This window comes from Salmo trutta, chromosome 9 (genome assembly GCF_901001165.1).
Source record: "Salmo trutta chromosome 9, fSalTru1.1, whole genome shotgun sequence".
NCBI lineage: Eukaryota > Metazoa > Chordata > Actinopteri > Salmoniformes > Salmonidae > Salmo > Salmo trutta.
The window spans coordinates 14,018,036-14,044,568 of NC_042965.1; the positions used below are offsets into that span (position 1 = coordinate 14,018,036).

The 26,533-nt window shown below is 40.3% G+C and overlaps 2 protein-coding genes across 2 annotated transcripts; both read left to right on the plus strand.

Moving 5' to 3' along the window:
- The first annotated feature begins 15,489 nt into the window (after positions 1 to 15,489).
- On the plus strand, positions 15,490 to 21,871 carry p2rx7 (purinergic receptor P2X, ligand-gated ion channel, 7). Its single transcript, XM_029762541.1, has 13 exons — positions 15,490 to 15,853; positions 16,134 to 16,281; positions 16,452 to 16,523; positions 16,629 to 16,701; positions 17,000 to 17,096; positions 17,471 to 17,551; positions 18,051 to 18,192; positions 19,351 to 19,487; positions 19,665 to 19,755; positions 20,322 to 20,387; positions 20,480 to 20,584; positions 20,734 to 20,841; positions 21,029 to 21,871. Exons 1-13 carry the CDS (start codon positions 15,735 to 15,737, stop codon positions 21,464 to 21,466), a joined length of 1,677 nt encoding a protein of 558 aa, XP_029618401.1. The 5' UTR covers positions 15,490 to 15,734; the 3' UTR covers positions 21,467 to 21,871.
- An 87-nt stretch (positions 21,872 to 21,958) lies between these two features.
- On the plus strand, positions 21,959 to 26,135 carry p2rx4b (purinergic receptor P2X, ligand-gated ion channel, 4b). Its single transcript, XM_029762542.1, has 12 exons — positions 21,959 to 22,301; positions 22,435 to 22,582; positions 23,293 to 23,364; positions 23,597 to 23,669; positions 23,864 to 23,960; positions 24,046 to 24,126; positions 24,250 to 24,391; positions 24,640 to 24,776; positions 24,854 to 24,947; positions 25,132 to 25,197; positions 25,363 to 25,473; positions 25,679 to 26,135. The coding sequence occupies exons 1-12, from the start codon at positions 22,165 to 22,167 to the stop codon at positions 25,706 to 25,708; spliced, it is 1,188 nt and encodes a 395-aa protein (XP_029618402.1). The 5' UTR covers positions 21,959 to 22,164; the 3' UTR covers positions 25,709 to 26,135.
- Positions 26,136 to 26,533: the final 398 nt, after the last annotated feature.

The following is a 26,533-nucleotide window of genomic DNA, read 5'->3' on the forward strand; positions in this document are numbered from 1 at the left end:
TTCTTTTTTGCAGATGTGTGGGGGGTGCAAAAAATTGTCCAGAGCTGAAGATATATATCCTTCCTTAATACAGGACTAGTAAAGGCCCACTGCACTACTTTTTTGAAATATCTTTAAACTCCATGTATTTAAGTGTTTACCAGCATTTGTAACTTGAGTGTGATAATTATCTGTACAAAACAATTAATCTGATAAAACTTGTAGCATATAAAAATACTTGCTTGATATATGCTTTCCAGTTTCTTGAAATACTTTGGAAGTTATTTATATGTGAAAACTGAAAGGGTCTATTCATTCCTTCTCAGTAGATGCTCTTACCCAGAGGAATTTACAGTAGTGAGTGCATATATTTTCATACTATCTGGTACTGGTCTCCATTGGGAATTGATCCCACAACCCTAGCATTGTAAGTGTCATGCTCTACCAACTAAGCCACATCATATCATCACAAACTACTTGATGTCTCAGTTTACTCAATTACAGCCTATGTACAATACAGTACATTTCCATTAAGTGCTTTGTATTTTGCACAAAAAGTGGTTGCATTCCATGTTATTTGATCAAGAAAAATATTTAATTTGATGTGGATGTTTTTTGTCTTTGCCCGTAACTTTGCACATTTAGATGTAAATGTTTGACGACAGGGTTTTGTTCTTACTGGATACCATTAGAATAACAATAGCAGAGAAAGTGACAGGGCAACAATTCTTACAATTCCAACTATTGAATTCAGCATTATACTGTTCTTAATGATACAACTACCTTTTTTTTGCCAAAGTGGAGATGCTGAAAAAAAAACGTTTTGCCCGCCCTACAGCCGTCTATATTTGTTTTATTATTAGGATTTTTCAAATGGTGCAACAGCACCCTCAGCACCCTTACTTCCTGTGGCTTTGGTGCCCACCCTTACTTCCTGTGGCTTTGGTGTCCACCCTACTTCTTGCTTACAGTTTATAACCCTGTCACTACAAGGTAACTCTCACGAACCAGGGCCAGAGTGGCTGACCTCAGCGTCCCTCTCACCCACCTCATCTCTCCTACCTTATTTGGCCCCCTATTGGTCAGACAGATATATGATGAGGTGAATACCTTTGTGCAGGTGAAGTAATCTTAAAGACTAGTGCAAACATGATGCTCCATTACAGCACATAAAATACCCTTAGTTGTTGTAGTGTTTTGCCCTTGAACCCTAAAACATAACTGTTTCTGTCACGTCCTGGCCAGTATAAGGGTTAATTGGTATTGTAGTTTGGTCAGGACGTGGCAGAGGGTATTTGTTTTATGTGGTTCAGGGTGGTGTTTTTGTAGTAAGGGCATTTGATTTAGTATTCCGGGGTTTTTGGGCACTGTTTGAGTTTCACGTATTTCTATGTTGATCTAGTTAGTTGTATGTCTATGTTTGGTTAATTGGGGTGGACTTCCAATTGAAGGCAGCTGTGTGGTGTTGCCTTTGATTGGAAGTCCTATATTAGTTGGGTGTGTTTGTCTGTTTATTGTGGGAGATTGTTCTGAGTTTAGCCTTGTGCCTTGCCAGACTGTGTGTGTTGATCGTTCGTTCTCTTTTTGGTGTTCATTTTGGAGTCAATAAACCTCAAGATGAGCTTACACATACCTGCTGCGTTTTGGTCCTCCTTAACCAACGACAGCCGTGACAGTTTCCAATCTATTATGAATTGAAGCTACTCTATGTCTGCTTATCAGTTGCACAGATTATATAATGTTGAAGATTATATAATGTTGAATGGGACTGATTTCCTTTGTTGTATGCTAATGATTTTGACTCTGCACATTTGTCTCCGAACTGTGTGCAGCAATGCTCTCTAGTGAGATCATTCTCTGGGTGGGTGGGTGGGTGGGGGGGGGGGCTATTAAAGCTTGACTGCATTAGGCCTCAGTCTTTCTCAAATGGCAGACCCCAGCGTGATGTCTTCGGGACCTTGTATTCCCTTTCTCAACAAAGGGTTTCTGTTTCCTCTCACCTGTGAGCAACACTGGGACAATCCCATTGCTCTTTACAGAGAGGGACAGCTATAAATCCTATGAGGTGTTTGATATATAATCCTTGGCCTGTCAGTCCTGTTTTAAACTCCAGTCTGTGTGAGTAACACTCATTCCACTTTGGTTCATCTGAAAATGCTGATCTAGTCTTACAATATGAACATATTCACATTGATTATTATGTATGTGTAATTTTATGTTTTTTTTACATTGACACGCAGGTTATTGGTAAGGACTATATATATATATATATATATATAGTCACGCCTGCTCCCTCTCTGGCGCTCGAGGGCGCCAGGCTGCCCTTCATTACGCACACCTGTCACCATCATTATGCACATGAGCGCTCACTGGACTCCTTCACTTTGTTGAATGCCCCATCTATATCTGTCTGCTGGTGTCCCGTGTCAGCATTAATGTCGTTATGTTTTCATGTCCAGACGTTGTCCTGTTGTTAATTAAATGTTCACTCCCTGTACTTGCTTCTCATCTACCATCGTCGATCCGTGTGTGTGTATATATATACTGTGTATATATCTCTCCCTGAAAATAACCTGTCAGGAATTGTAAATTCCAGCAACCAACCCTGAGAAACCAATTTTCACATGTTCAGTTATGTTATGGTTTGGTGTCAGTACCCTTTGTTAAAACAAAGACCATGTGTCATCTTAAATGCAAACCAGACCATGGACTATATGGGCCTGATTCAGATTCAGGATATTAAACCTTTCCTACGCACTTCTCAGTAGTTGGTATTCAGACTTAATTTATGAAGGGCCCTCGGAGTGTGGTGTCAGAAAATAACCTCACACTCAATGTCAACAAAACAAAGGAGATGATCGTGGACTTCAGGAAACAGCAGAGGGAGCACCCCCTATCCACATCGACGGGACAGTAGTGGAGAGGGTGGAGAGTTTTAAGTTCCTCGGCGTACACATCACGGACAAACTGAAATGGTCCACCCACACAGACAGCGTGGTGAAGAAGGCGCAGCAGCGCCTCTTCAACCTTAGGAGGCTGAAGAAATTTCCAAAAACACTCACAAACTTTTACAGATGCACAATCGAGAGCATCCTGTCGGGCTGTATCACCGCCTGGTACGGCTGCTGCTCCGCCCACAACCGGAAGGCTCTCCAGAGGGTAGTGAGGTCTGCACAACGCATCACTGGGGGCAAACTACCTGCCCTCCAGGACACCTACACCACCTGATGTCACAGGAAGGCCAAAAAGATCATCAAGGACAACAACCACCCGAGCCACTGCCTGTTCACCCCGCTATCATCCAGAAGGCGAGGTCAGTACAGGTGCATCAAAGCGGAGACCGAGAGACTGAAAAACAGCTTCTATCTCAAGGCCATCAGACTGCTAAACAGCCATCACTAACATTGAGTGGCTGCTGCCAACATACTGACTGAACTCCACCCACTTTAATAATGGAAAAATGTATGTAATCAATTTATCACTAGCCACTTTATATAATGTTTAATTACCCTACATTGCTCATCTCTTATGTATATACTGTACGCTATACCATCTACTGCATCTTGCCATCTGATGAAATTAAATGAATCACTAGCCACTTTAAACAATGCCACTTTATATAATGTTCTCATACCCTACATTGCTCATCTCATATGTATATACTGTACGCTATAAAGTCTACTGCATCTTGCCATCTTTATGTAATGTATCACTAGCCACTTTAAACAATGTCACTTCATATAATGTTTTCATACCCTGCATTGCTCATCTCATATGTATATACTGTACTCTATACCATCTACTGCATCTTGCCTATGCCGTTCGGCCATCACTCATTTATATATTGTTATGTACATATTCGTATTCATTCCTTTACACTTGTGTGTATAAGGTAGTTGTTGTGAAATTGTTAGGTTATATTACTTGTTAGATATTACTGCATGGTCGGAACTAGAAGCACAAGCATTTTGCTACACTTGCATTAACACTTGCTAACCATGTGTATGTGACAAATACATTTGATTTGATTTGATTTGAACTGGCTTTGCAGACGTGGTTCCCTTGTGCACTCCAAATAAATGTAATTAAACCGCTGGAAACCGTCCCACTTGCTTTCCAACAGATTTTCTCACTGAATTCTCAGTCAATAGGGTTTTCAATACATCATAAGCCATCCCTTTAATAGCCTGTTATGGCTAGGGGTTCCGCTAGCGGAATGTTTCCACAACATCCGGTGAAATTGCAGAGCGCGAAATTTAAAAAAGAATATTAGAAATATTTAACTTTCATACATTCACAATTGCAATACACCAAATTAAAGCTTAACTTCTTGTTAATCTAGCCACCGTGTCAAATTTAAAAAAGGCTTTACGGCGAAAGCAAACCATGCGATTATCTGAGGACAGCACCCCATCAAACAAACACATGACAATCATATTTCAACCCGCCAGGCGCGACACAAATCTCAGAAATAACAATATAATTCATGCTTTACCTTTGAAGAGCTTCTTCTGTTGGCACTCCAATATGTCCCATAAACATCACAAATGGTCCTTTTGTTCGATTAATTCCATCGTTATATCTCCAAAATGTCCATATATTTGGCGCGTTTGATTCAGAAAAACACCGGTGCCAACTCGCCCAACATGACAACAAAATATCCAATAAGTTACCTGTAAACTTTGTCCAAACATTCAAATAACTTTCCTAATCCAACTTTAGATATTTTAAAACGTAAATAATGAATAAAATTTAAGACAGGAAATACTGTGCTCAATACCGGACGAAAACAAAGTGAAGCACGTTCCAGGTCGCGCGCACCAAAACATTAGAGTGCACCTGGAGTGACACATGAAAATAACAGGGCTACTTCTTAATTTCTCAAAGGAAAAACATCAATCAATTTCTAAAGACTGTTGACATCTAGTGGAAGCCATATGAACTGCAACCAGATGCCTCAGAAATCTAGATTCGCATAGAAAACTAATTGAAAACACAGCCACCTCAAAAAAAGAAATCCTGGATGGTTTGTCCTCGGGGTTTCGCCTGCCAAATAAGTTCTGTTATACTCACAGACATACTTTTAACAGTTTTGGAAACTTTAGAGTGTTTTTTATCCAGATCTACCAATTATATGCATATCCTAGCTTCTGGGCCTGAGTAGCAGGCAGTTTACTTTGGGCACGCTTTTCATCCGGACGTGAAAATACCACCCCCTAGCCCGAAGAGGTTTTAAATACAGTGTACCTTTTAGTTTGAATTTTTTCGACAGACTAAATAGAACATATTGGGGTTCAGAATATTAGGGATCAATGAAAGAAAGCCATCTAAATATATGTATATTTGTCTCCGTTTCAGCACCAATCGGTAGATTTAAAAATAGTCTGATCTTGTAGATTATTTAGGGTTAGGAAAGTATTTATGAATCATAAAAAACAGGTTTGGAGAGCCTTTGTGCACGAAAGAAAGAAAACAGTGGTTTGATTCATTCTGAAAATTGCCAGATTCAGTTCTTTAACTCATGGTAATGTTGGAAGACTAGTATACATAGAATTATAATAGGGAGAATAGTGTACAATAGTAGGCTGTACCCTCGTCTATTGCCTGCACTAACCATGGAACTGTGTGATGACACGGCCAAGTATTGCGCCATGCGTCAAGTTCAAGCAGTTAAGAATTGGTCTGCACTCTGCTCCATAACAATTTAAATGTATTTTTTAAAATCTATTATCAACTGTTACTAATGATCCTCAGCAACAACCACATGGCTGTGACAGCGTTTACAGAGGAAGCAAATGAAGGTAAATTAAAGAATGTAATTAAACGGAATGATAATGTAGGCTATACCAACTGAAGGGAACTAACAGTAAATTGACAGTTGAATATGTGTTGTTATTAGACATCCGAGAGTGCCCATCCCTGCCAGTTAAAAGGCAGTATAATATAAATTCTGCATAATGGCACAGCATTTCATAAACTTTATTGTGGGAAAGTTGATATGTTGATATGCTTCAGTTTGCTGTTAAACGACTGGTTTCACATTCATCTCCAGCAATTATAAGGTCAAATATATCTAAAACAAGTGTAATTTACACTGAGTGTATTAAACATTATGGATACCTTCCTAATATTAAGTTGCACCCCCCCCCTCCTTTTGCCCTCAGAACAGCCTCAATTTGTCAGGGCATGGACTCTACAAGATGTCGAAAGCGTTCCACAGGGATGCTGGCCCATGTTGACTCCAATGCTTTCCACAGTTGTGTCAAGTTGGCTGGATGTCCTTTGGGTGGTGGACCATTCTTGATACACATAGGAAGCTGTTGAACGTGAAAAACCCAGCAGCGTTGCAGTTCTTGACACAAACCGGTGCGCCTGGCACTGACTACCATACCCCGTTTCAAAGGCACTGAAATACAGAAAGGTGTAGAAAAAGGGAATTACGTTCCATCAAACTGTCCTTAACTCGGGTCAGAATTGGGCCATATTTGTATCCAATCTCCAACAGCCTGGTCTCATAGGCTGGGTATAGCAGGGTTGTGAAAATTGGCCCTAGGGAGAAACATTATCCTTCTTTCTCTCCCCATGAGTGACCTGGCTTGACCTCCTGTGAGACTTACAACAACAAAGAAATAAGGTGGGAGTTTGGTTGGGTCCCTTACTGAGACTGAAGGAAGATCAAACCATGATGTAGTATGGTAGTGATTTTATTTGTAATGATGTCATGTACAGCTTTCGTGATCAGTTAATTGTTTCTTCAAAGCTATTTTTGTTCATAAGTCAGTTTCGTCCTGTTTTCCAAGCAAGATACACGCTGATGCTCTAATCATTACATAATAATGATACATTGGGCAAAGGTGTGCATGTAGAGTGAAAAGGAACAAAAACATCTGAAACATGGGCAATAGGTCTATGGCAGGTGTTGCAGAGACCCCTACTACACAAGAATGACAATATTCCAATAAAATAAAATCCAATTTTATTGGTCACATACACATGGCTAGCAGATGTTAATGCGAGGGTAGCGAAATGCTTGTGCTTCTAGTTCCGACAGTGCAGTAATATCTAACTGTAATGAACACGATGGGACAGAGTGCTGGTTTCAAGCGCAGGACGCAGCAGGTGTTTATTTGTAAAGGACCACAGGAGGAAGCAGGTAGCTGGGTCCAGGGGCAGGCAGAAGGTCATACACAGGGGTCCAACAAGGCAACCGTACAGGCAGGGAAAAGGCTAGTAACATCGTCCGGGAGATCAGGCAATAGGTTGATAACAGGAAATCCGATAGGCTAAGGTACAGGCAGGGAATAGGCCAAAGGCGTCGTTAGTGAGGCAGACAAAAACTATCATACACGGGAGGAGTAAATTATGGGGAAAAACAGAGCTCCGAATAGAAGTGTGTCACAAAACAAACAATACCTCACAATGATGGGGTGCAAAGAACTGAACTAAATACTGTGTGATAATGACATACATGTGTGTGAACATGTGATTAGAATTCAGGTGATTGGGATCTGGAGAGTGAGCTGCGTTCAGGGGATCTATGTGTGTGAGAGTGTGAGCTGGAAAGTGGGCTAGAAAGTGAGCTGCGTTCAGGGGATCTATGTGTTTGAGAGTGTGAGCTGGAAAGTGCCCTGGAAAGTGAGCTGCGTTCAGGGGATCTATGTGTTTGAGAGTGTGAGTTGGAAGCAGACGTTACACTAAAAAGTAATCTAACACTTCTGCAACAACTACCTAATACACACAAATCTAAAGGAGTGAATGAGAATATGTACTTATAAGTATATGGATGAGCGATGGCCGAGCGGCATAGGCAAGGTGCAGAAGATGGTAAAAAATACAGTATATACATGTGATATGAGCAATGTAAGATATGTAAACATTATTAAAGTGGCATTACTTAGACACCGATGTCAGCTCTTAACCTGTTGAGACCATTTTTATATTAACTAGCTAAATGCTACAGCAGTCCACTGCATACCAAGTCGAGGTGGAAGAGTTTAAATGGACTATCAGTTACCCTGGCTAGACTAGGCCTCTGTGGAGTGAAATAGTCGCTGGACTTTACCCCCTCCTCCCTAATCTATCTGGCACTTTATCAGCATACTTTAGCTTAGTAAACAAAAACTTGGCCTACTTAACATTATCTTTATTGTAGTGCACTTGATAACGTATAAACTGCACCATTGGTTATCAACTTGGATTGAAAAAGAAAACTCATAAACTTTGTAACAAGTGTAAATTGAACCTACTGAAAGCCCAAAAATTATTGACAGCAGTCTCAACGTCAACAGTGAAGAGGCGACTCCAGGATGCTGGCCTTCTAGGCAGATTTCCTCTGTCCAGTGTCTGTGTTATTTTGCCCATGTTAATCTTTTCTTTTTATTGGCCAGTCTGAGATACGGCTTTTTCTTTGCAACTCTGCCTAGAAGGCCAGCATCCCGGAGTCGCCTCTTCACTGTTGACGTTGAGACTGGTGTTTTGCGGGTACTATTTAATGAAGCTGCCAGTTGAGGACTTGTGAGGCGTCAGTTTCTCAAACTAGACACTCTAATGTACTTGTACTCTTGCTCAGTTGTGCACCGGGGCCTCCCACTCCTCTTTCTATTCTGGTTAGGGCCAGTTTGTGCTGTTCTGTGAAGGGAGTAGTACACAGCATTGTACGAGATCTTCAGTTTCTTGGCAATTTTTCTCATGGAATAACCTTCATTTCTCTGAACAAGAATAGACTGACGAGTTTCAGAAGAAAGTCTTTGTTTCTGGCCATTTTGAGCCTGTAATCGAACTCACAAATGCTGATGCTCCAGATACTCTAAAGAAGGCCAGTTGTATTGCTTCTTTAATCAGGACAACAGTTTTCAGCTGTGCTAACATAATTGCAAAAGGTTTTTCTAATGATCAATTAGCCTTTTAAAATGATAAACTTCGATTTGCTAACACAACGTGCCATTGGAACACAGGAGTGTTGGTTGCTGATAATGGGCCTCTGTACGCCTATGTAGATATTCCATTAAAAAATCAGCCGTTTCCAGCTACAATAGTCATTTAGAACATTAACAATGTCTACACTGTATTTCTGATCAATTTGATGTTATTTTAATGGACAAAAAATGAGCTTTTCTTTAAAAAACAAGGACATTTCTAAGTGACCCCAAACTTTTGAACGGTAGTGTACATGTTAATCAATTATTTCACCCACACTGCTCGCGCGCGCCAATGAGCGTCTGCGTTGCCAGGCGCTAAAATAGAAGTTGATTCTATTTGTGGCGCAGAACGCGCTGCAAGTCCTGCCTCTTCCATCTCCTCATTGGCTTTTCGAAGCATATACCCACGTGCCGTCTCCTCATTGGTTATACCCACGTGGGTGATTGAAAGATGAACTGAGGTCGGTTATGGTAATACACCTTATTATGAAAGTTAGTTGCCAATTGCCATATAAAGTCCAAAGAAGAAAAAGCCTGGAAGGAGGAGAGATGATGAGAAAGAAATTTGATTTACCGTTTTATCTGTGGATTAATTGTCGGTGTAGAGGACCTTGTGCATTTCAGGTAAAATAACAACCCAATATTTATATCCCAGGACAAATTAGCTAGCAACAGCAAGTTACCTAGCTAAATTGCCATAAATGTTTAATGCTTTTTGACCTGTCCCCGAATTAATATAATTGGGTCAGAGTTTGCTTTGATAGTTCAACCTGCGTGTCCTGAACGCTTCTGGTGTGGGTGAACAAAATCAATATGCACGTGATGGCGCTCGATGGTGCACGCGGTTTGGTCAGCATGTTAGGCTTCTACTTCCAACTTTTACATACTATATACATTTTACAGACACAGTATATTTTACAATAGTTATCTTTTGTTTGTTTTTACTCCCATCCTTTAGCTCCACTAAACTCCTCCCATCTATCTCTGAACACCATCCAGTTTTGATTTCTATTTGCCATATAATGTACTGAACCTTTCTATTCTCATAGATTTGACATATTTTACAACATTTTTCACAGTGCTAGAGGCATTACTACAGACGTGGGTTTATTCCCGGACTGTGCCACAACCGGCCATGGCCGGGAGTCCCATAGGACGGCGTACAATTGGCCCAGCGTCATCTGGGTTAGGGGAGGGTTTGACCGGGGGGGATGCTTTACTTGGCTCATCGCGCCCTAGCGACTCCTTGTGGCGGGCCTGGTGCCTGCAGGCTGACCCTGGTCGCCAGCTGAACGGTGTTTCCTCCGACACATTGGTGCGGCTGGCTTCCGGGTATTATTATATTATTGATCAATTGACCATGACTTTTTAAATCACCCAGCAGTGCTATTTGCAGACATAACGTGGCAGGGGGTCTGGGGGCCTTCCCATTTTTTGGGGCAACTAAAGCACATTTCCTGCATTTCTACATAATCTAATATGAACCATGGCCCTTCTAGCCATCTTTAGAACAACAAAGAGTAAGCAAAAATTCCCTCAGTCATCAAGCTAGGTAAGAAATTATTAAATATGTTTAAGTGATTGATAAGACTGAACTAGATCCATGATAATTCCATAATCAATATTGTGTTCCACCTTTAACCAATAGCCTAGCAAATGAACAACTCTTACAAATAAAGTACAAAGACAACTTTTGATTGTCTTTAAGATATCCTCTATATCAAATTTCAGCCAGAACGCTCAGCCAACCCAAGCCGCCTACATACCCAACCCCCACCAGTCTAGTCAATAACTCAACTCTCTCCCCAACTTCCTTCCCATTTTTAAAAATGTATTTCAAGGAAAAGGTTTGGAAAACAAAAGATGAATGAAAACACACATACACCTATCCATTAACACACAGAAACAGTACACCCTCCATATAATTAATATCAGGCCTAATAGTACTGTAGAGCTTTTTACTTGCACACAATATAGCTGGGTCATCCGGTCCTGCCCCTAGGTGTCCACGTACCTGTAGCGCCCCAACCCAACACACCCCACTCAGCTTTAGGATCTTAGTAAGTAAGCATTTCATGGTTGTATTCGCGGCATGTGACAATTTTTTGAATTTTATTTAGTGAAACATTCATTGGTTTCAGGTGTGTTAGGCCAGAGTGACAACAGTACAGCAGATCCCCAGGGCCAGGTCTGAGCAGCCCAGCAGCTAGGGATTGCTTAAATCTCCCCTGATGTGGGTAGATTTTCAATACAGACTCCTTTTGTCGTATTGTCATAATTACAGCCGTGTTGAAGAGACCAAACTGCAGCAGGTGAAATGTAGATACTCATCTTTTTAATATATAAGAGCAAAGTATCCACAGGAAAAAACAATACACAAAACAGGCTAACATGCTACGTACATAACAAAACTAGCAGTGTTAGCACAACCCCAAGTGACAAACATACTCCTAATTATATGACTCCCAATCAGGAACAACGATAACCAGCTGTCCCTGATCGGGAGCCACACAGACCCACATAGAAATACAACACCCAGAACACACATACACAGACATACTCTGCCACGTCCTGACCAAAACTACACAACAACACCCTCTGCTGGTCAGGACGTGACACGTATAGTAGTCCATAAAATACCTTATGAAAGTGGCACAGTATACCTTTAATCTTAAAACAAATGTAGTGATACTGTACATAAGTTGACATTTATTCCATACATTGTGGGAGGATAACCAACCTTCCAATGAATGGCAATGCATTTATTAGCCACTATAAATGCTAGGTTACACAGTTTCTTCTGATAAGTCTCCAGTATCAACATTTCTAAGCAAACAAAAACAGGGAGAAGGGAGAATCTGTAGACATGCTGAGATAACAGAACATACTCTTTGCCAGAATTCAGCCAGCCTTCACAAGACCACAACATATTGACATATGTCCCCTTTTGTGCTTTATACCTACAGCAGAATAATACAATTTTTGAGTGCATGATATTCAGTTTCACTGGCATATATAGTATGTAATATGGATGGTCTTTATGTCTGAGATTCTATGAACATGACTGTGCATTCTAACATATCTGTATCCATTCATCGTCATCAGTAGCGTCTCCCAGGACTTCCTCACATTTATGTTTGACATGTTTTGTATCATCAGGAAAATCCTCTATCAACCCTTGATACAGTTTGGAAATCAACTTTGGAGGTTTGTCAGACTGCCTTAAAATAGCATCTGGCTTGTCCAGTGTTTGCTGGACAGAGAGAATAAAGTGTTGTATCTGTAAAACTCCACCTCACCTCTGTCACAGACTGGTCTTCCCTGGCTGCCTAACTCTGCTAAGGCCCCTGTCACCATCTGATCCTCCTACAAAGAGGCATGACAAATAATTACCTTGGTGTACATTTATACATTATAGTATTATCCAAAAATAGAAGGAATGGTTCAATAATTGAAATGAACATTATTCCCAGATCCCAGACTGTAGCTTTAAACTTAACCTGCTGTCCTGTAGCTACTGAAGGTCTACCCATCAATTCAAGATGGAACTTTGTATCATTCACTGAATATTCTGCGAAATTCACCTGAGCTCCATAGACTGGTCTTCCCTAGCTGTCTGACCCTGCTGGGACCCCTGTCACCGTCTGATCCTGCTAAGACATGATGAGCATAGTGTTGGACCTGCTGGTCCCGACAGAGACTATGGCTCATTTGGCATTTTTCATGCTACAGGCGGGAGCAGGCGGTCAGACAGATGACTTTGGGATGAAAATATTTTTGTTGTCCCACAGGATATTTTGAAACTATCCTCTTTCTGCTTTGTATGCGTTAGCCTACCTATTCTATTAAAAGCACATTTTTCTCATTATTCTCACACTCAGAATTCGCTGCTTCAACTTCAGTAGCCTACCTCTCCTATTTGGGCGCCTAGTATGTGTGTTCTCGTTGAAATAGAGTAAGCTATGAAATTAACTTAAATATGATTAGACTGTAGTTTACTACAGTGTCTGTAAATAAACATTGATAATGAAAAGTAGTGGAGGGCGCTCAACCAATGTGAGTCGAAGTGCAATCAAATGTTTTTATCATGATTGAAAAGGAAAAGGCACAACGCACACATAGGTTAGGCTACTATGCTAAGTGAGCGTTGCGCCTTTTCATTTTCAATAAGTATGGATTACCCATTTATTTGTCTCTGCCTGCAAATAATCCTCCTAAAAGGTAGTGTAAGGGCTGTCTTCGTTGTCAGATGAAACAGAGAAGTCATCATCGGAAAGGTGGACCAATACGCAGCGGAGGATGTGTTCATCATTAGTGTTTTAATGAAAACGAAAACACTACAAAAATAAACAAAAGACGACAGCAAACAGTTCTGTCAGGGAAAACACACTAACAAAATACAATTACCCACGAAACCCAAAGGAAAAACATGCTCCTTATGTGTGACTCCCAATCAGCAACAATGAGCTTCAGCTGTGCCTGATTGGGAGCCACACACGGCCCAAAACAAAGAAATACAAAAACATAGAAAAAGGAACATAGAACGCCCACCCAATGTAACACCCTGGCCTAACCAAAATAAAGAACAAAAACCCCTCTCTATGGCCAGGGCGTTACAGGTAGGCTATATCCTATAGGATTATGCAAAATGTACCAAGTGTCACTGTCGTCATTCTTGCTGCTTCCAGTTCAGTAGCCATACCTGTGGAATCAGGTGCGTTTGTGGTCTCAATTAAATAGAGTAGGCTACAGCCTATGTATACATGGACGGAGAAGCACGGGGCAGTTATCTTTCCAAGGAAATGTACTTTCTAAATTGGCCTATGATTAGGCTGTAGTTTACTACATTGCCTAGAAATAGGCCTAAATATTGATCACCCATATTTCTCAGTCTGAAACTCTTCCCACTCCTTAAAGGTAGGCTATAAAAATAGCTCAAGAGAAAGTGCAAGTCTCTCCTACTCTGCTTGCTTCAATCTACATCTAGCATACTGGCTGATACAGCGCAGTAATACAGATAGCCTAATATAAGGGCCATGTCAGAATCTCTGGTAATTTAACCTGTTTCTTAAGGTATTGTTGCACATTTGATATTGCCTATAGGGTGCAAAATTGCTGGGACCATGGCTGGCAAGTGAGCTGTGTCACAATACGCCTAAAATAACATTGCGGGACTGCGGGTGGGAGCGGGATTAAGAAATCGGTCCTGCACAGACCTCTACTATGCACCATGATAGTGAAGCCTGTAATGTTAGAGCTGTTTATTACTGTGTCAGTGTGAAAAGTAGGGAATTAACTAGGGAAACTGACAGATCAATAACGTTACATTGACATACTGACTAATACAACTCACATTGTCTAGTTTGATTGAGGCAAAATGAATAGTTTATGTACATTTACGTCATTTAGCAGACGCTCTTATCCAGAGCGACTTACAGTAGTGAATGCATACATTTCATTTCATGCATTTTTTGTACTGGCTAGTTTGATTGAGGCAAAATGAATAGTTTATGTACATTTACGTCATTTAGCAGACGCTCTTATCCAGAGCGACTTACAGTAGTGAATGCATACATTTCATTTCATGCATTTTTTGTCCTGGCCCCCCATGGGAATTGAACCCACAACCCTGGTGTTGCACACACCATGCTCTAACAACTGAGCCAATGGTACTTCAACTGGCAAAAGCTTGCCAAGTTCATTTACTTCTGAAATGTGACAAAACAAAAGCTACAAAACATGTCCATGCAAACAAAACAAAGGGTACAAAACATGTCCATACAAACAAAACAAAGGCTACAAAACATGTCCATACAAACAACTGCTGTTATATAGTAATAATAGCCACCTCATATCGCTATCTGACAGATAACTAGAAGCTAGAGTTGACCTGGCTGTGTGGTAGGTACTCACTAGTGTAGCTTATTCATTCACTTCAGCAGAGAGGAGATGAAACATTAGCTAACGTTACATGTCAGTTACAATACTAGCTCAGCACTGCGAATAAACACTAGTTTCGTTTTTTTCTGTTAAAGAGTAGTTATCTTGACAGCTACGTCAGTCAACTAAAGAGTAGCCAGTTTCTGTTCCTTTCACAACTAGGTGAAAGAGCACAAGGCGTACACTGAACTATGCTCAACTCTCCCGTGCTGGTCCAGCCAGACTTCCAGAGGCTTTGCCTTCACACAGCCTGTCAACCCACTCTGTGGTCTCCACATGGTCCTAAATCCAGTTGGATAAACACTCCAAAAAGCCTACCCGACCACTCGGAGGCGTCTGCACACCGTTGCCTTGTTTTGTATCACATTCCAATGATAATACTGGGGGGGACAAAAAATGCAATTTCAGAATGTGGGGGAGACATCCCCCCCTTCCCCAGTGAAAGTTGTGCCCCTGCCCAGATACAATGAAACCCTTCATAAGGATATGTGACCCTTTGATATGCAAATACTGATAGTGACAGAAATCTTAATTTAATATCCTGTACCTCTTTTAATGTTCTTACCGGTATACCCCAAGGCCTACATCATTAGTCAATATTAATATATTATTATTAATGTACTTTTCAAGCAATTTATTGTCAAATCATTTCAAAGTAGCAAATAACATAAAACAATCGACAAAGACGACTTTGTTTTCTGCTTTGGCTGCTCAATAGGGATGTGCATGCACACTGCCTCCACAACAACGATGACTGGACCAGTCTTGAATTTCACAGACGTAGAATATTGTTCGGTCAATGGAACTGCAACAGCTGCAAGCTGAGCCAGAGGAAGGAGAAGAAAGAACCAAGTATGAGTCAGAAGAGATCCTTTCTCTCAGTCAGACTTATCCAAAATGCCTTGTAAACTGCTAAATCTATGTGAATATGAAACACATAAACTGGTCCGAATACAAAGTGTAAGGCTGGGATCGCTGAAATGGACATTTAACGGAGTCATACTGATGTTCATCTGGTGAGTAGGCTATTCTGCATAAGGATTCATCTTGCGGTAATAACGGTAATAGACGACGAACGCCCACGCGCCTTGACTGATCAAGAATGTGTGCATGAAAATAAAGTATGAATGTTTTATATAATGATTATATTCTAAAATAATTGTGTATTACTTGCATCAACTGTATCTCTTGTAACTATGCCAATAGTATTTTCAAACGATTAGGGATATATATCAAAGTGGGCTAACTTTCACCGATTTGCAACATACCATGATCAAATATTGTTTTATTTTGTAGCATTATGATGCTCTGGAACAAGGAGTACCAAGAACACGACTATGTGGTCAGCTCTGTTACTGCTAAGGTTAAGGGAGTGGCCTTGACCAGTTTACCAGATGTTGGTGATATAGTATGGGACGTCGTGGATTACAGTGGGCCATCACAGGTGTGTGTGTGTGTGTGTGTGTGTGTGTGTGTTTATGTGTGTGTGAGAGAGTGAGAGAATATTGTTGTTTTATTGTTGTAGATTATACACATATTACATTTGTAATATACATGCACATATTTTTACATTGGTTCTGACTTTCTATACATTTGTTTGACTTTCTGTTTAAGGGAAAGAATTCATTTTTCGTGGTGACCAATGTCATTGTTACAAAAAAACAAAGGCAAGGAAAATGCCCTGAGGTAGAGTGCCAGTAGGATGTCCAATTACTGTACATTCTAATGTCTTATATCATTTCTATTTGATGACTAGAACCCACTAATATCCTGGGAGTGTTTATATTACAGGTCCCTCCTTATGGAAAAGTGTGTCGGACAGACGAGGACTGTGTAAAGGGATTCTGGGATCAGCACAGTCACGGTACAACTACAACTGTCTAGAACTTCTCCCATGATCCTTCTCTTCTGTTTGTGTCATCTCCTATTTGGTGATACCATTGGTTCTTGCATGGAGGGGAGGAATTTGTCCCTGATGTGTTGAGGTTTCAGACGGTCAGCTCCGCTCTGGGCTCTTTACTATTTGCAGATACATTATGGTTATATACGTTTATACATAGCAGTAAACATGTAGACACATGATAATAGAACATCTAAGATAATAGTTGGTATTGTTTGTCATGTGACCCGTACAATAATTCAAATGTTGCTTTCCTTATCAGGGGTTCAGACAGGCGCATGTGTGAAGTTTGATGTGACACGGAAAACATGTGAGGTGTCTGCGTGGTGCCCCATAGAGACCAAGAAAAAGCCCCCCAAGTAAATAAGCTCACTATTATTGTTTTCTCAGCATCAGTATACATTTATGTGTGCCTGTCCTCTTACTGTCATCAAATTCAGTGTGATTTGACATGTGGTCCCTGCAGAGGTTAGTTACTCAGTAAATAATGTTATCTTCTCTTCTACGTAGACCACTGCCTGACAGCTATATTTATACTTTAGTTCCTCTAATGTGGAGGAAGCTCACTTTGTTAGTGCTGCATGTGTATATAGTCAAATATGCCAAGGAACAGTGTTTCACAGTAGTTTAACAGAAACTTTGAAATGAAAATGAAACTGTCCGCTGTAAAAAAAAAAGATTGTTTTCACAACTTTGCTTCAATAATGCAATTGATGACTGCCCTGATGTCTAGGCCTGCTCTCTTGGCATCAGCTGAGAACTTTACAGTCCTCATCAAAAACAACATCAGATTCCCAAACTTTAATTTCATGAGGTGAGACTTTCCAATTCAATATGAATTAATTTCTTTTTAGTTTGCACACCACAGTTCTCAAGTATATTATATTTAGAGTAACCTTCACCACCTTTACAGATGAAGGATCTTAATTTGAACACTGTTGCAGGAGAACTTTGCTGCAATGCAGGACATTTAAAACGTGTAGTGTATTTGAGGTTTAAAACATTTTAAATGCATCTGAAGTTTGTAATTTCCACTTAGAAATTTCAGACTTGTTTTTCCCTTAAGAAAAATGTATCAACCACTACAAAAATGTCCATTAATTGTAATCCATATAATAATTCAAATTTCCTGTTGCTGCAGGATTATTTTCCTGCTGTAGCTAACTGGCTCAAACTAAGATCATTAATCTGTACATACTCTGAGAGGGTCATAATCATAAAAAACTATTAAATGAATTCATAAAAATATGGAAAACAAGCACATTCTTCAATTCAGTGAAAGTGGATCTAACTGATGCGTTTTTGTCTTACAGAAGGAACATCCTCCCTGAGATGACGGAAAGCTACCTGAAGCGCTGCCAGTTTAACAGGCGTACAGAACCCTCGTGCCCCATCTTCCGTCTGGGGGACATTGTAAAGGAGGCCAAAGAGAACTTCTCAGAGATGGCAGTTGAGGTGGGCTGCTTTGTTAGAGGGAGTTTCTCAAACAACCTCAAACTTTCACATAAACTAACTCTATGACCCTCAATTATGTATGTCACTCACTGTTGTCTGCATCTATTTTGGCACTGCACATAATGTTGGACATATTTGATTACTTAATGAATTACAGAATTATTGTCTGGATTCAATCCGTATCCGTGTAAAAATGTTAAGGTGATTTCCGATTTGGTATTTGGTATTTTGGTATTTTATTAGGATCCCCATTAGCTGTTGAAAAAGCAGCAGCTACTCTTCCTGGGGTCCACACAAAACATGAAACATAATACAGAATGAGATAATACAGAATATCATTAGACAAGAACAGCTCAGGGCAGACAGAACTACATACATTGTTTTTAAAGGAACACGTAGCCTACATATCAATACATACACACAAACAATCTAGGTCAAATAGGGGAGAGGCGTTGTGCCACGAGGTGTTGCTTTTTTTTAAACCAGGTTTTCTGTTTATTTGAGCAATATGAGATGGAAGGAAGTTCCATGCAATAAGGGCTCTATATCATTCTGTACGTTTTCTTGAATTTGTTCAGGATTTGGGGACTATGAAAAGACCCCTGGTGGCATGTCTGGTGGGATAAGTGTGTGTGTCAGAGCTGTGTGTAAATTGACTATGCAAACCATTTGGGATTTTCAACACATTAATGTTTCTTATAAAAAGGAAACGTGATGCAGTCAGTCTTTCCTCAACTCTTAGCCAAGAGAGACTGGCATGCAAAGTATTTATATCAGCCCTCTGATTACAATTAAGAGCAAAACGTGCCGCTCTGTTCTGGGCCAGCTGCAGCTTAACTACGTCTTTCCTTGCAGCACTGGACCACACGACTGGACAATAATCAAGATTAGACAAAACTAGAGCCTGCAGAACTTGTTTTTTGGAGTGTGGTGTCAAAAATTGAGCTGACGTGTACCGTGAGTGCAGTGCAGTCTCCGCGAACGCGGGAACATTGCCTTTACATTTAAAATCGAGATATAACGTGAATGTTCCACGATACTTCCGCGATACGGATTGAATCTAGCCCTAAATGACCTTAATTACGTCAGATGACATGATTGTCAGGTTGATATAAAACACGTTGAGTAGATCGTCTCCACCATGCTCTCTCACCAAAGGGTGGCGTCATTGGGATCCAAATCAAGTGGGATTGTAACCTGGACGGGTTCTTGCGGAACTGTCTGCCCAAATACTCCTTCCGCCGGCTGGATGAGAAGGAGAGCAATAGAACACTGTACCCTGGTCTCAACTTCAGGTAATTGTGACAGGCCTTGTTCTTGAGGCCAACGGTCATGTCATAGGTCATACATGGTTAGTTGACCCATGTCAAATTATGGAAAGCTGTCAATCAATAGTGCTATAGACATTTGTAGTTGTATATATCAGTGCAATCCAGATATTACATTGTTTAACCTACTACTTATTTTGGCAGGTTTGCCAGATATCAGACAGAGAATGGTGTTGAGGAGAGAACCCTGTTTAAAGCATTTGGGATCAGGTTTGATGTCATGGTGTTTGGAAAGGTTTGTATGACTGAGTAAGTCTCATCATTAAACCTGCAATAATGATGATGGTAATCTTGTGAATGTTGTTATTTAAAAAAATGTTTACCCCCTTTTTCTCCTTAATTTCGATCTTCTCTCATCGTTGTAACTCCCCAACGGGCTCGGGAGGCGAAGGTCAAGTCATGCATCCTCCGAAACGTGACCCACCAAACCTCGCTTCTTAACACCCACCCGCTTAACCCGGAGCCAACCGCACCAATGTGTCGGAGGAAACACCGTTCAACTGACAACTGCTTTCAGCCTGCAGGCGCCCGGTCCGCCACAAGGAGTCGCTAGAGCGCGATGAGCCAAGTAAAGTCCTCCCTGGCCAAACCCTCCCTTAACCCAGACAACGCTGGGCCAATTGTGCGCCACCCTATGGGACTCCCGATCAAGGGCGGTTGTGATCGAATCCGGGGATCGAACCCGGGACTGTAGTGACGCCTCTTAGACCGCTGCGCCACTCTGGAGGCATGCATTTCTTTTTCTAATTCATGAAAATCTGAAAAATACAAATGGTAATTTATATCATGTGTTCTTTTAAGGCAGGAAAATTCAGCATAATCCAACTGATCATCTTTATTGGATCAACTCTATCATATTATACACTGGTGAGTGTTATTCAGCCTTTTTTATTCAACTTGTTTCAAATGCAAAACTAATAACAGGGAAAGTAAAGGACAATGATTGTGATTTTTCGTAGACCACAGTATTCATCGACTGGCTCATTGGGACCAGTTGTTACTCTAAAGAAGCCAGACAGAACTACTCTGAGAAGAAGGTTGAATCTGTTCAGGACAGACAGCAGGTAGGAGTGGGATGTAGGAGTGGGATGGCATTCCCCACTGAGGATTATACAAACCCACAGCAAGATTTTCATTCTCATTGGCTGAATTGTTTGATGTAAATATGTGGTGAGACGCTGAACAATGAGACAATTCTTCTTCTATGTTCCAGTGCATTCTCTGTGTCTCGTTTGTGGACGAGAACCATATAAGAGTGGTGAAAAAATCACATAAGAAAAGTTTACAACAAGTGAAGCCCATCTCTGTTCACCAATGCAAGGTTAGCATAACTGTGTTTTCCCCAATGTAGTGCCATTCTCACCCCGACACAATAGATAAAGATGTCACTTTTAAGCTTACTTTGTTATCCTCCTCTTGTCTTTTATACAGTAAGTCAGTATGGTAATACATACATATTGTATCAGTGCATATGACTAATTTGATATGCACTGCACACTTGTTGCCAGGACGACACAGGGCACCTGAGAGCCATGTTTAGTGTATTGCAGAAGGGGAACAACATCGTAGACAAGCCGCCCCAGGTTCTCCCCCGGCCCAACCGTCCAGCCTGGTGTCTGTGTGGCTGCTGTCTCCCTTCCACCCATCCCCAGGAGCAGCTGTGCTGCAGGCAGAGCATTGGCCGCTGCATTACCACCTCCTCCCTGTTTGAACAGCTGGTGCTGAGTCGGCCCTTGTTGGACGCGTTGCTGCTGTACAGGGAGCCTCTCTCTGACCTGACCGAGGGGGAGCAGCGGATCGCCGCCCTTCGCAACTGCTCCTACAGACAGTACATCAGCTGGAGAATTGGGGCCCCACCCAGAGAAAGCATCCCTGTTATGCCCAGTTGTAGTGTGTGGAGAATCAGAGAGGAGTACCCCAGCCAAGAAGGAGAGTACACCGTCTGAGGCCCAGGAGAACTACCTCTCCCCAGTCCAGCCCTGACACACAGCTTTAGGGAAGAGGAAGAGTCAGTGATCTAGAAAGCTCCATCAGAGATTGGTTCTCATCATGTAGCGACTGTACAACACATTTGTACTGGTGTATTGATCTAATCTTCCATTCAGCATTAAGGTTAACATTTTCAACCGGAACATTGTCTTGTAGATATTGTAGATATTGTGTCCATCCATCTCACTGTCTAGGGATCATCAATAATGAAGAGGGAAATAACGTAATAGACTTTATCTTAGATGAGACTGAACTGGAGCTAACTGGAGGTGGGAACTGCTTTATCTTTCCTTTGACTGTCTACTTACATTTAGATTGGAACATATGTTTTTTACCATGTGCAATAAATGTAACTTTGAAAATATTGTTGACTTGATAACATAATTTCACAACTTCGCTAGTTCTTGTGTGCATACCATTTTGTGTGCATATAGTAGTACATACCATTTCCATGCATCCATTGGAGTGGATGAACAGCAGTTTTATTATACCCCTTTTCAGATAGGGTATATTTGCCAACTGAGCCAGAGTCAGTTGTAATTTTCATACTAGCCATTAAAATGATTCGACTGTTATCTCAGCAGGCTGTGACACCTCTTTACCTCTTTTATCACTCCCATTGCTAGTTTTCTACAGTGTAACCATAACTCAGAAGATGGGCAGCTGTAGTTCTCAGAGCTGCCAAAGCTGTTTTTTTGAATATGAAACAGAAAGAATGATTGTGGTGAAGAGCAAAGTAGTGGGATCCGTCTTCAGATTAATCCAGTTTCTGATCCTCGTTTATGTGATTGGGTAAGTTGGGATTCAATGATTCTGTTTCTTACATTAAAAAGCCGGTGTTCCACTACATTTAGTCAGAGTGAATGTATCACTTTGTCACTACACCTGTGTCCCCTTGTCTCCTGTCTGATCTGCTTCATTATAGGTATGTCTGTGTGGTGCAAAAGTCCTACCAGGAAACAGACTCAGTGATCAGTTCTGTCACAACCAAGGTGAAGGGCACTGGCTTCACCAACACCTCTGATCTGGGCGCCCGTGTGTGGGACGTGGCTGATTACAACATCCCCCCTCAGGTACAGTGGTGGAAAAAGTACCCAGTTGTCATACTTGAGTGAAAGTTAAGATAATAGAAAATGACTCAAGTAAAAGTGAAAGTCACCTAGTAAAATACTACTTGAGTAAAAGTCTAAAAGTATTTGGTTTTAAATAAACTTAAGTATCAAAAGTAAATATAATTGCTAAAATATACTTAAGTATCAAAAGTAAAAGTACAAATCATTTCAAATTCCTTAAATTAAGCAAACCAGATGGCGCCATATTATTGTTTTTTAATTTACGGAAAACCAGGGGCACACTCCAACACTCAGACTTCATTTACAAACGAAGCATGTGTGTTACCTGAGTCTGTTAGATCAGTGTGTGAATTTGACCCTTTTCCTGTTCTGCTAAGCATTCAAAATGTAACAAGTACTTTTGGCTGTCAGGGAAAATGTATGGAGTAAAAAGTAAATTATTTTCTTTATGAATGTAGTGAAGTAAAAGTAAAAGTAGTCAAAAATGTAAATAGTAAAGTATAGATACCCTAAAAAAATGACTTAAGTAGCACTTTAAAGTAGTTTTACATAAGTACTTTACACCCCTGCTCAGGTATAAACCTATACTCCATACACTTTATCTGCAGTGTATCACTTTGTCAGTTTGAGTTCAGATTGTGTTGGTAACTGTTTTTGTATTTTTGTATAGAAAGATCATTTGTTTTAGGAAAATGTCTTCTGTCTGGCAGGGTGACAGTTCTTTCTTTGTGTTGACCAACATGATTGTTACCCCCAATCAAACTCAATCGACCTGTCCCGAGGTAAGTTGCTGATTTCTCCTTTAAAATACATTGAAATGTGTAAGTCTATATTGTTAAATGTGTATTTATTGTTTGAATTAAACACTACTGAAAATGTCCAGTGAAATGTTAAGTTGGACTGTATTTATACGTAAATACATTGACTTAGAAAATATGCGTTATACAACCATTATTTCAATGGTAATCAAAAGTATTTGAATGGCAGTGAAATGTGATCCTGTATCTTCTTAAGCTCCCGAACCAATCCACCATTTGCATGTCAGACAGTGACTGCTTAGAGGGATCCAATGATGTTCGTGGAAACGGTAGGTCTTCATGCCTTGCTGATGAGTCCTTGTAAAATTGTTAACAAGGGCAGCAACCAGCAGGGAGATGGCTGAAACATTCATTCAGGGTTTCATAAGAAAATCAATATCTACTGCTCCAGATAAAATTGTCCTGAAATTCAGTCATATTTTCAGAATCATCCTGCAACATATTTGATTAACTCTGTTTAAAGGTATCCAGACAGGGTTATGCATGAACTATAAAGAGACTGTCAAAACATGTGAAGTGCTATCTTGGTGTCCTCTTGAAATAGACATCAATTTACCCGAGTAAGTAAGAACAAATTACAATATGATTCATGAGGGTATACTCATGGGGCAAGGTATTATAAGTGGAACGCGTTTTGTATCATAGACATGCACTGCTGGCTGCAGCAGAGGACTTCACGGTGCTAATCAAAAACAGTGTGACATACCCCAAATTCAACTTTCACAAGTGAGTCATGTTAATTTGTCACGCACCGAAATTAAACATGAAAACGAATAAAGGCAGACACCTGCTTGATAGTTTTACTTTATTCTGTAGAATACCTAATATTTTCTCTTTGGTCTCTTGCAGAAGAAACATTTTGCCTGATGTTAACTCCTCATATCTGAAGCAATGTGAATTCAATCGCAAAACAGACCCTTACTGTCCCATCTTCCGCCTTAAAGACATGGTCTCTGAAGCTGAGGAGGATTTTCAGACCATGGCAATCAGGGTATAAAATGTAGCTCTACACTCTCCTCTTAGGTCCCTTACAAGCCTCGATTCTGCATAAGCCCATACTAGATTTTCCTGTAGTTATTCTCAATGCCGTGTTTGGTGTGTGTTGCAATTGAATGAGGGGGCTTTAATCTTCCTTGTTCATCAGGCCACATTTTGGCAGTGGTGTCACTCATTGGTATATCAAATTCCACATTTAAATAGATGAATTTGAGATGAGACTATGTGGTTATGTTTGTTCAGGGTGGTGTTCTTGGGATTATGATTGACTGGAGCTGTGACCTGGACTGGCCTGAACATCACTGTGGCCCTAAGTACTCCTTCCGCAGGCTAGACAACAAAATCCCTGAAAACAACGTGGCCCCTGGATACAACTTTAGGTGAAATCAATGAACCTGTGGACACAATACTGTCATAGAGAATAAATACAGCTTTTCAACTAGATTTATTTCCACAGGTTTGCCAAGTACTACAAAACCACAGATGGTAGGGAAACAAGAACATTGATCAAAGCATATGGAATCCTATTTGATGTCATTGTTTTTGGAACGGTGAGACTCAACATACAAAAAAAGAATCTATTCTTCAAACCACAGGAGTAGAATACTTCATTTTGACAATGTATGAGCTTTATGTTCAGAAGATGGTAAACGCAACAATTGAGACCACCACAATAAGGGTTTCAATGTCAAATGACAAATCGGCCTACCTTCCTCTACTGTTCTATCTTTACAGGCAGGTAAATTCAACATGGTTCCGACCATAGTGAATCTAGGAGCAGCGCTTACGTTTCTCTCTTTGGTAAGTTCTGTTAAGTGGAGCCATCTCCAAAACACTCATTATTTGTAAACAAACATTCATTATTAGTACCATAAAGCATTTTTTTTTTAAATGTTAGCCTGTTAATACAGTGTAATTGAGTTGTCATTTTCAGTTTGAAATAGTCATGCAAGTGTGTACCCTTAGGTGAATGCAGTTTGTAACTGGTTTCTCCTGACATGCACAAAGAGAAGAGATTACTACAGCAAACACAAATTCACATATCTGGATAACACTGATGACAATGCTGGTGAATCTGTGAGTTACTGACTTCTCGAGCTTATTTCACTATATACAGGACCAAATTAATTATCAGGGAATACTTACAAAAATAACCATACTATTCTTTGCTTAACAACCTCAACTTGACTGTTTATCAACTTTTTCATTATGCAGATTTGACTAAAATTAGTTATATAAATCATGTATTATTAATCTGACAAATTCTAATTTGTCTGTACAGCTGGGAGAAACAACGTATGGGACCCGGTAGATCCTGCACAGAGAAGTGGTTATTTCACATTGTGGGAGAATGTTGAAGCCATCTTCTTGTGTCCAGACCTCTAGCCATCTCCAGCCCCTGCCCCTAAACATCATACATGGGGCATATACTCATATTTCCTAATATTCCAGATTAAGCCTGGTCAAATGTGAAGTGTATAATCTGTATTAGCTACCTTAAAACAAAGTACAAATAAATAGTAAGAAAGACATTTTAATTTGGAAATTGTCATTTCACGTAACTGATCACAAAAGAATAACAAAACAAGTTGTAATATAGAAAGTAGAAAAGTATCGCCTTTTCTGGAAAATATGTCCTCTTCCCATCCCTCCACGTCCTCGACCCCTGGCAGCCACTGTGAAAGAGGAGACAAAGCAAATTGTTTGTCAATAAAAACATACAGTACCAGTCAAAAGTTGACACCTACTCATTCAAGTTATTTTTTTACTATTTTCTACATTGCAGAATAATAGTGAAGACATCAAAACTATGAAATAACACATATGGAACCATGTAGTAACCATAAAAAGTGTTAAACAAATCAAAATATATTTTAGATTCTTCAAAATAGCCACCCTTTGCCTTTGACAGCTTTGCACACTCTTGGCATTCTCAACCAGCTTAAGTTTTGTAAGCTAGGCTACCTATGTAATTAATGGATCTCGTTCCCAATGATCAGTGCTTTAGTTTAATATGTTGCTGTCCAGCGGTTCTGAATTTGTGATGCACCCGACTGTCCACGTTTTTCTGTGCAATAGAATTTTAATTTGAAAAGTGTGTGTGTGTGTGTGTACAAGGCTATTTAATGTACATGAC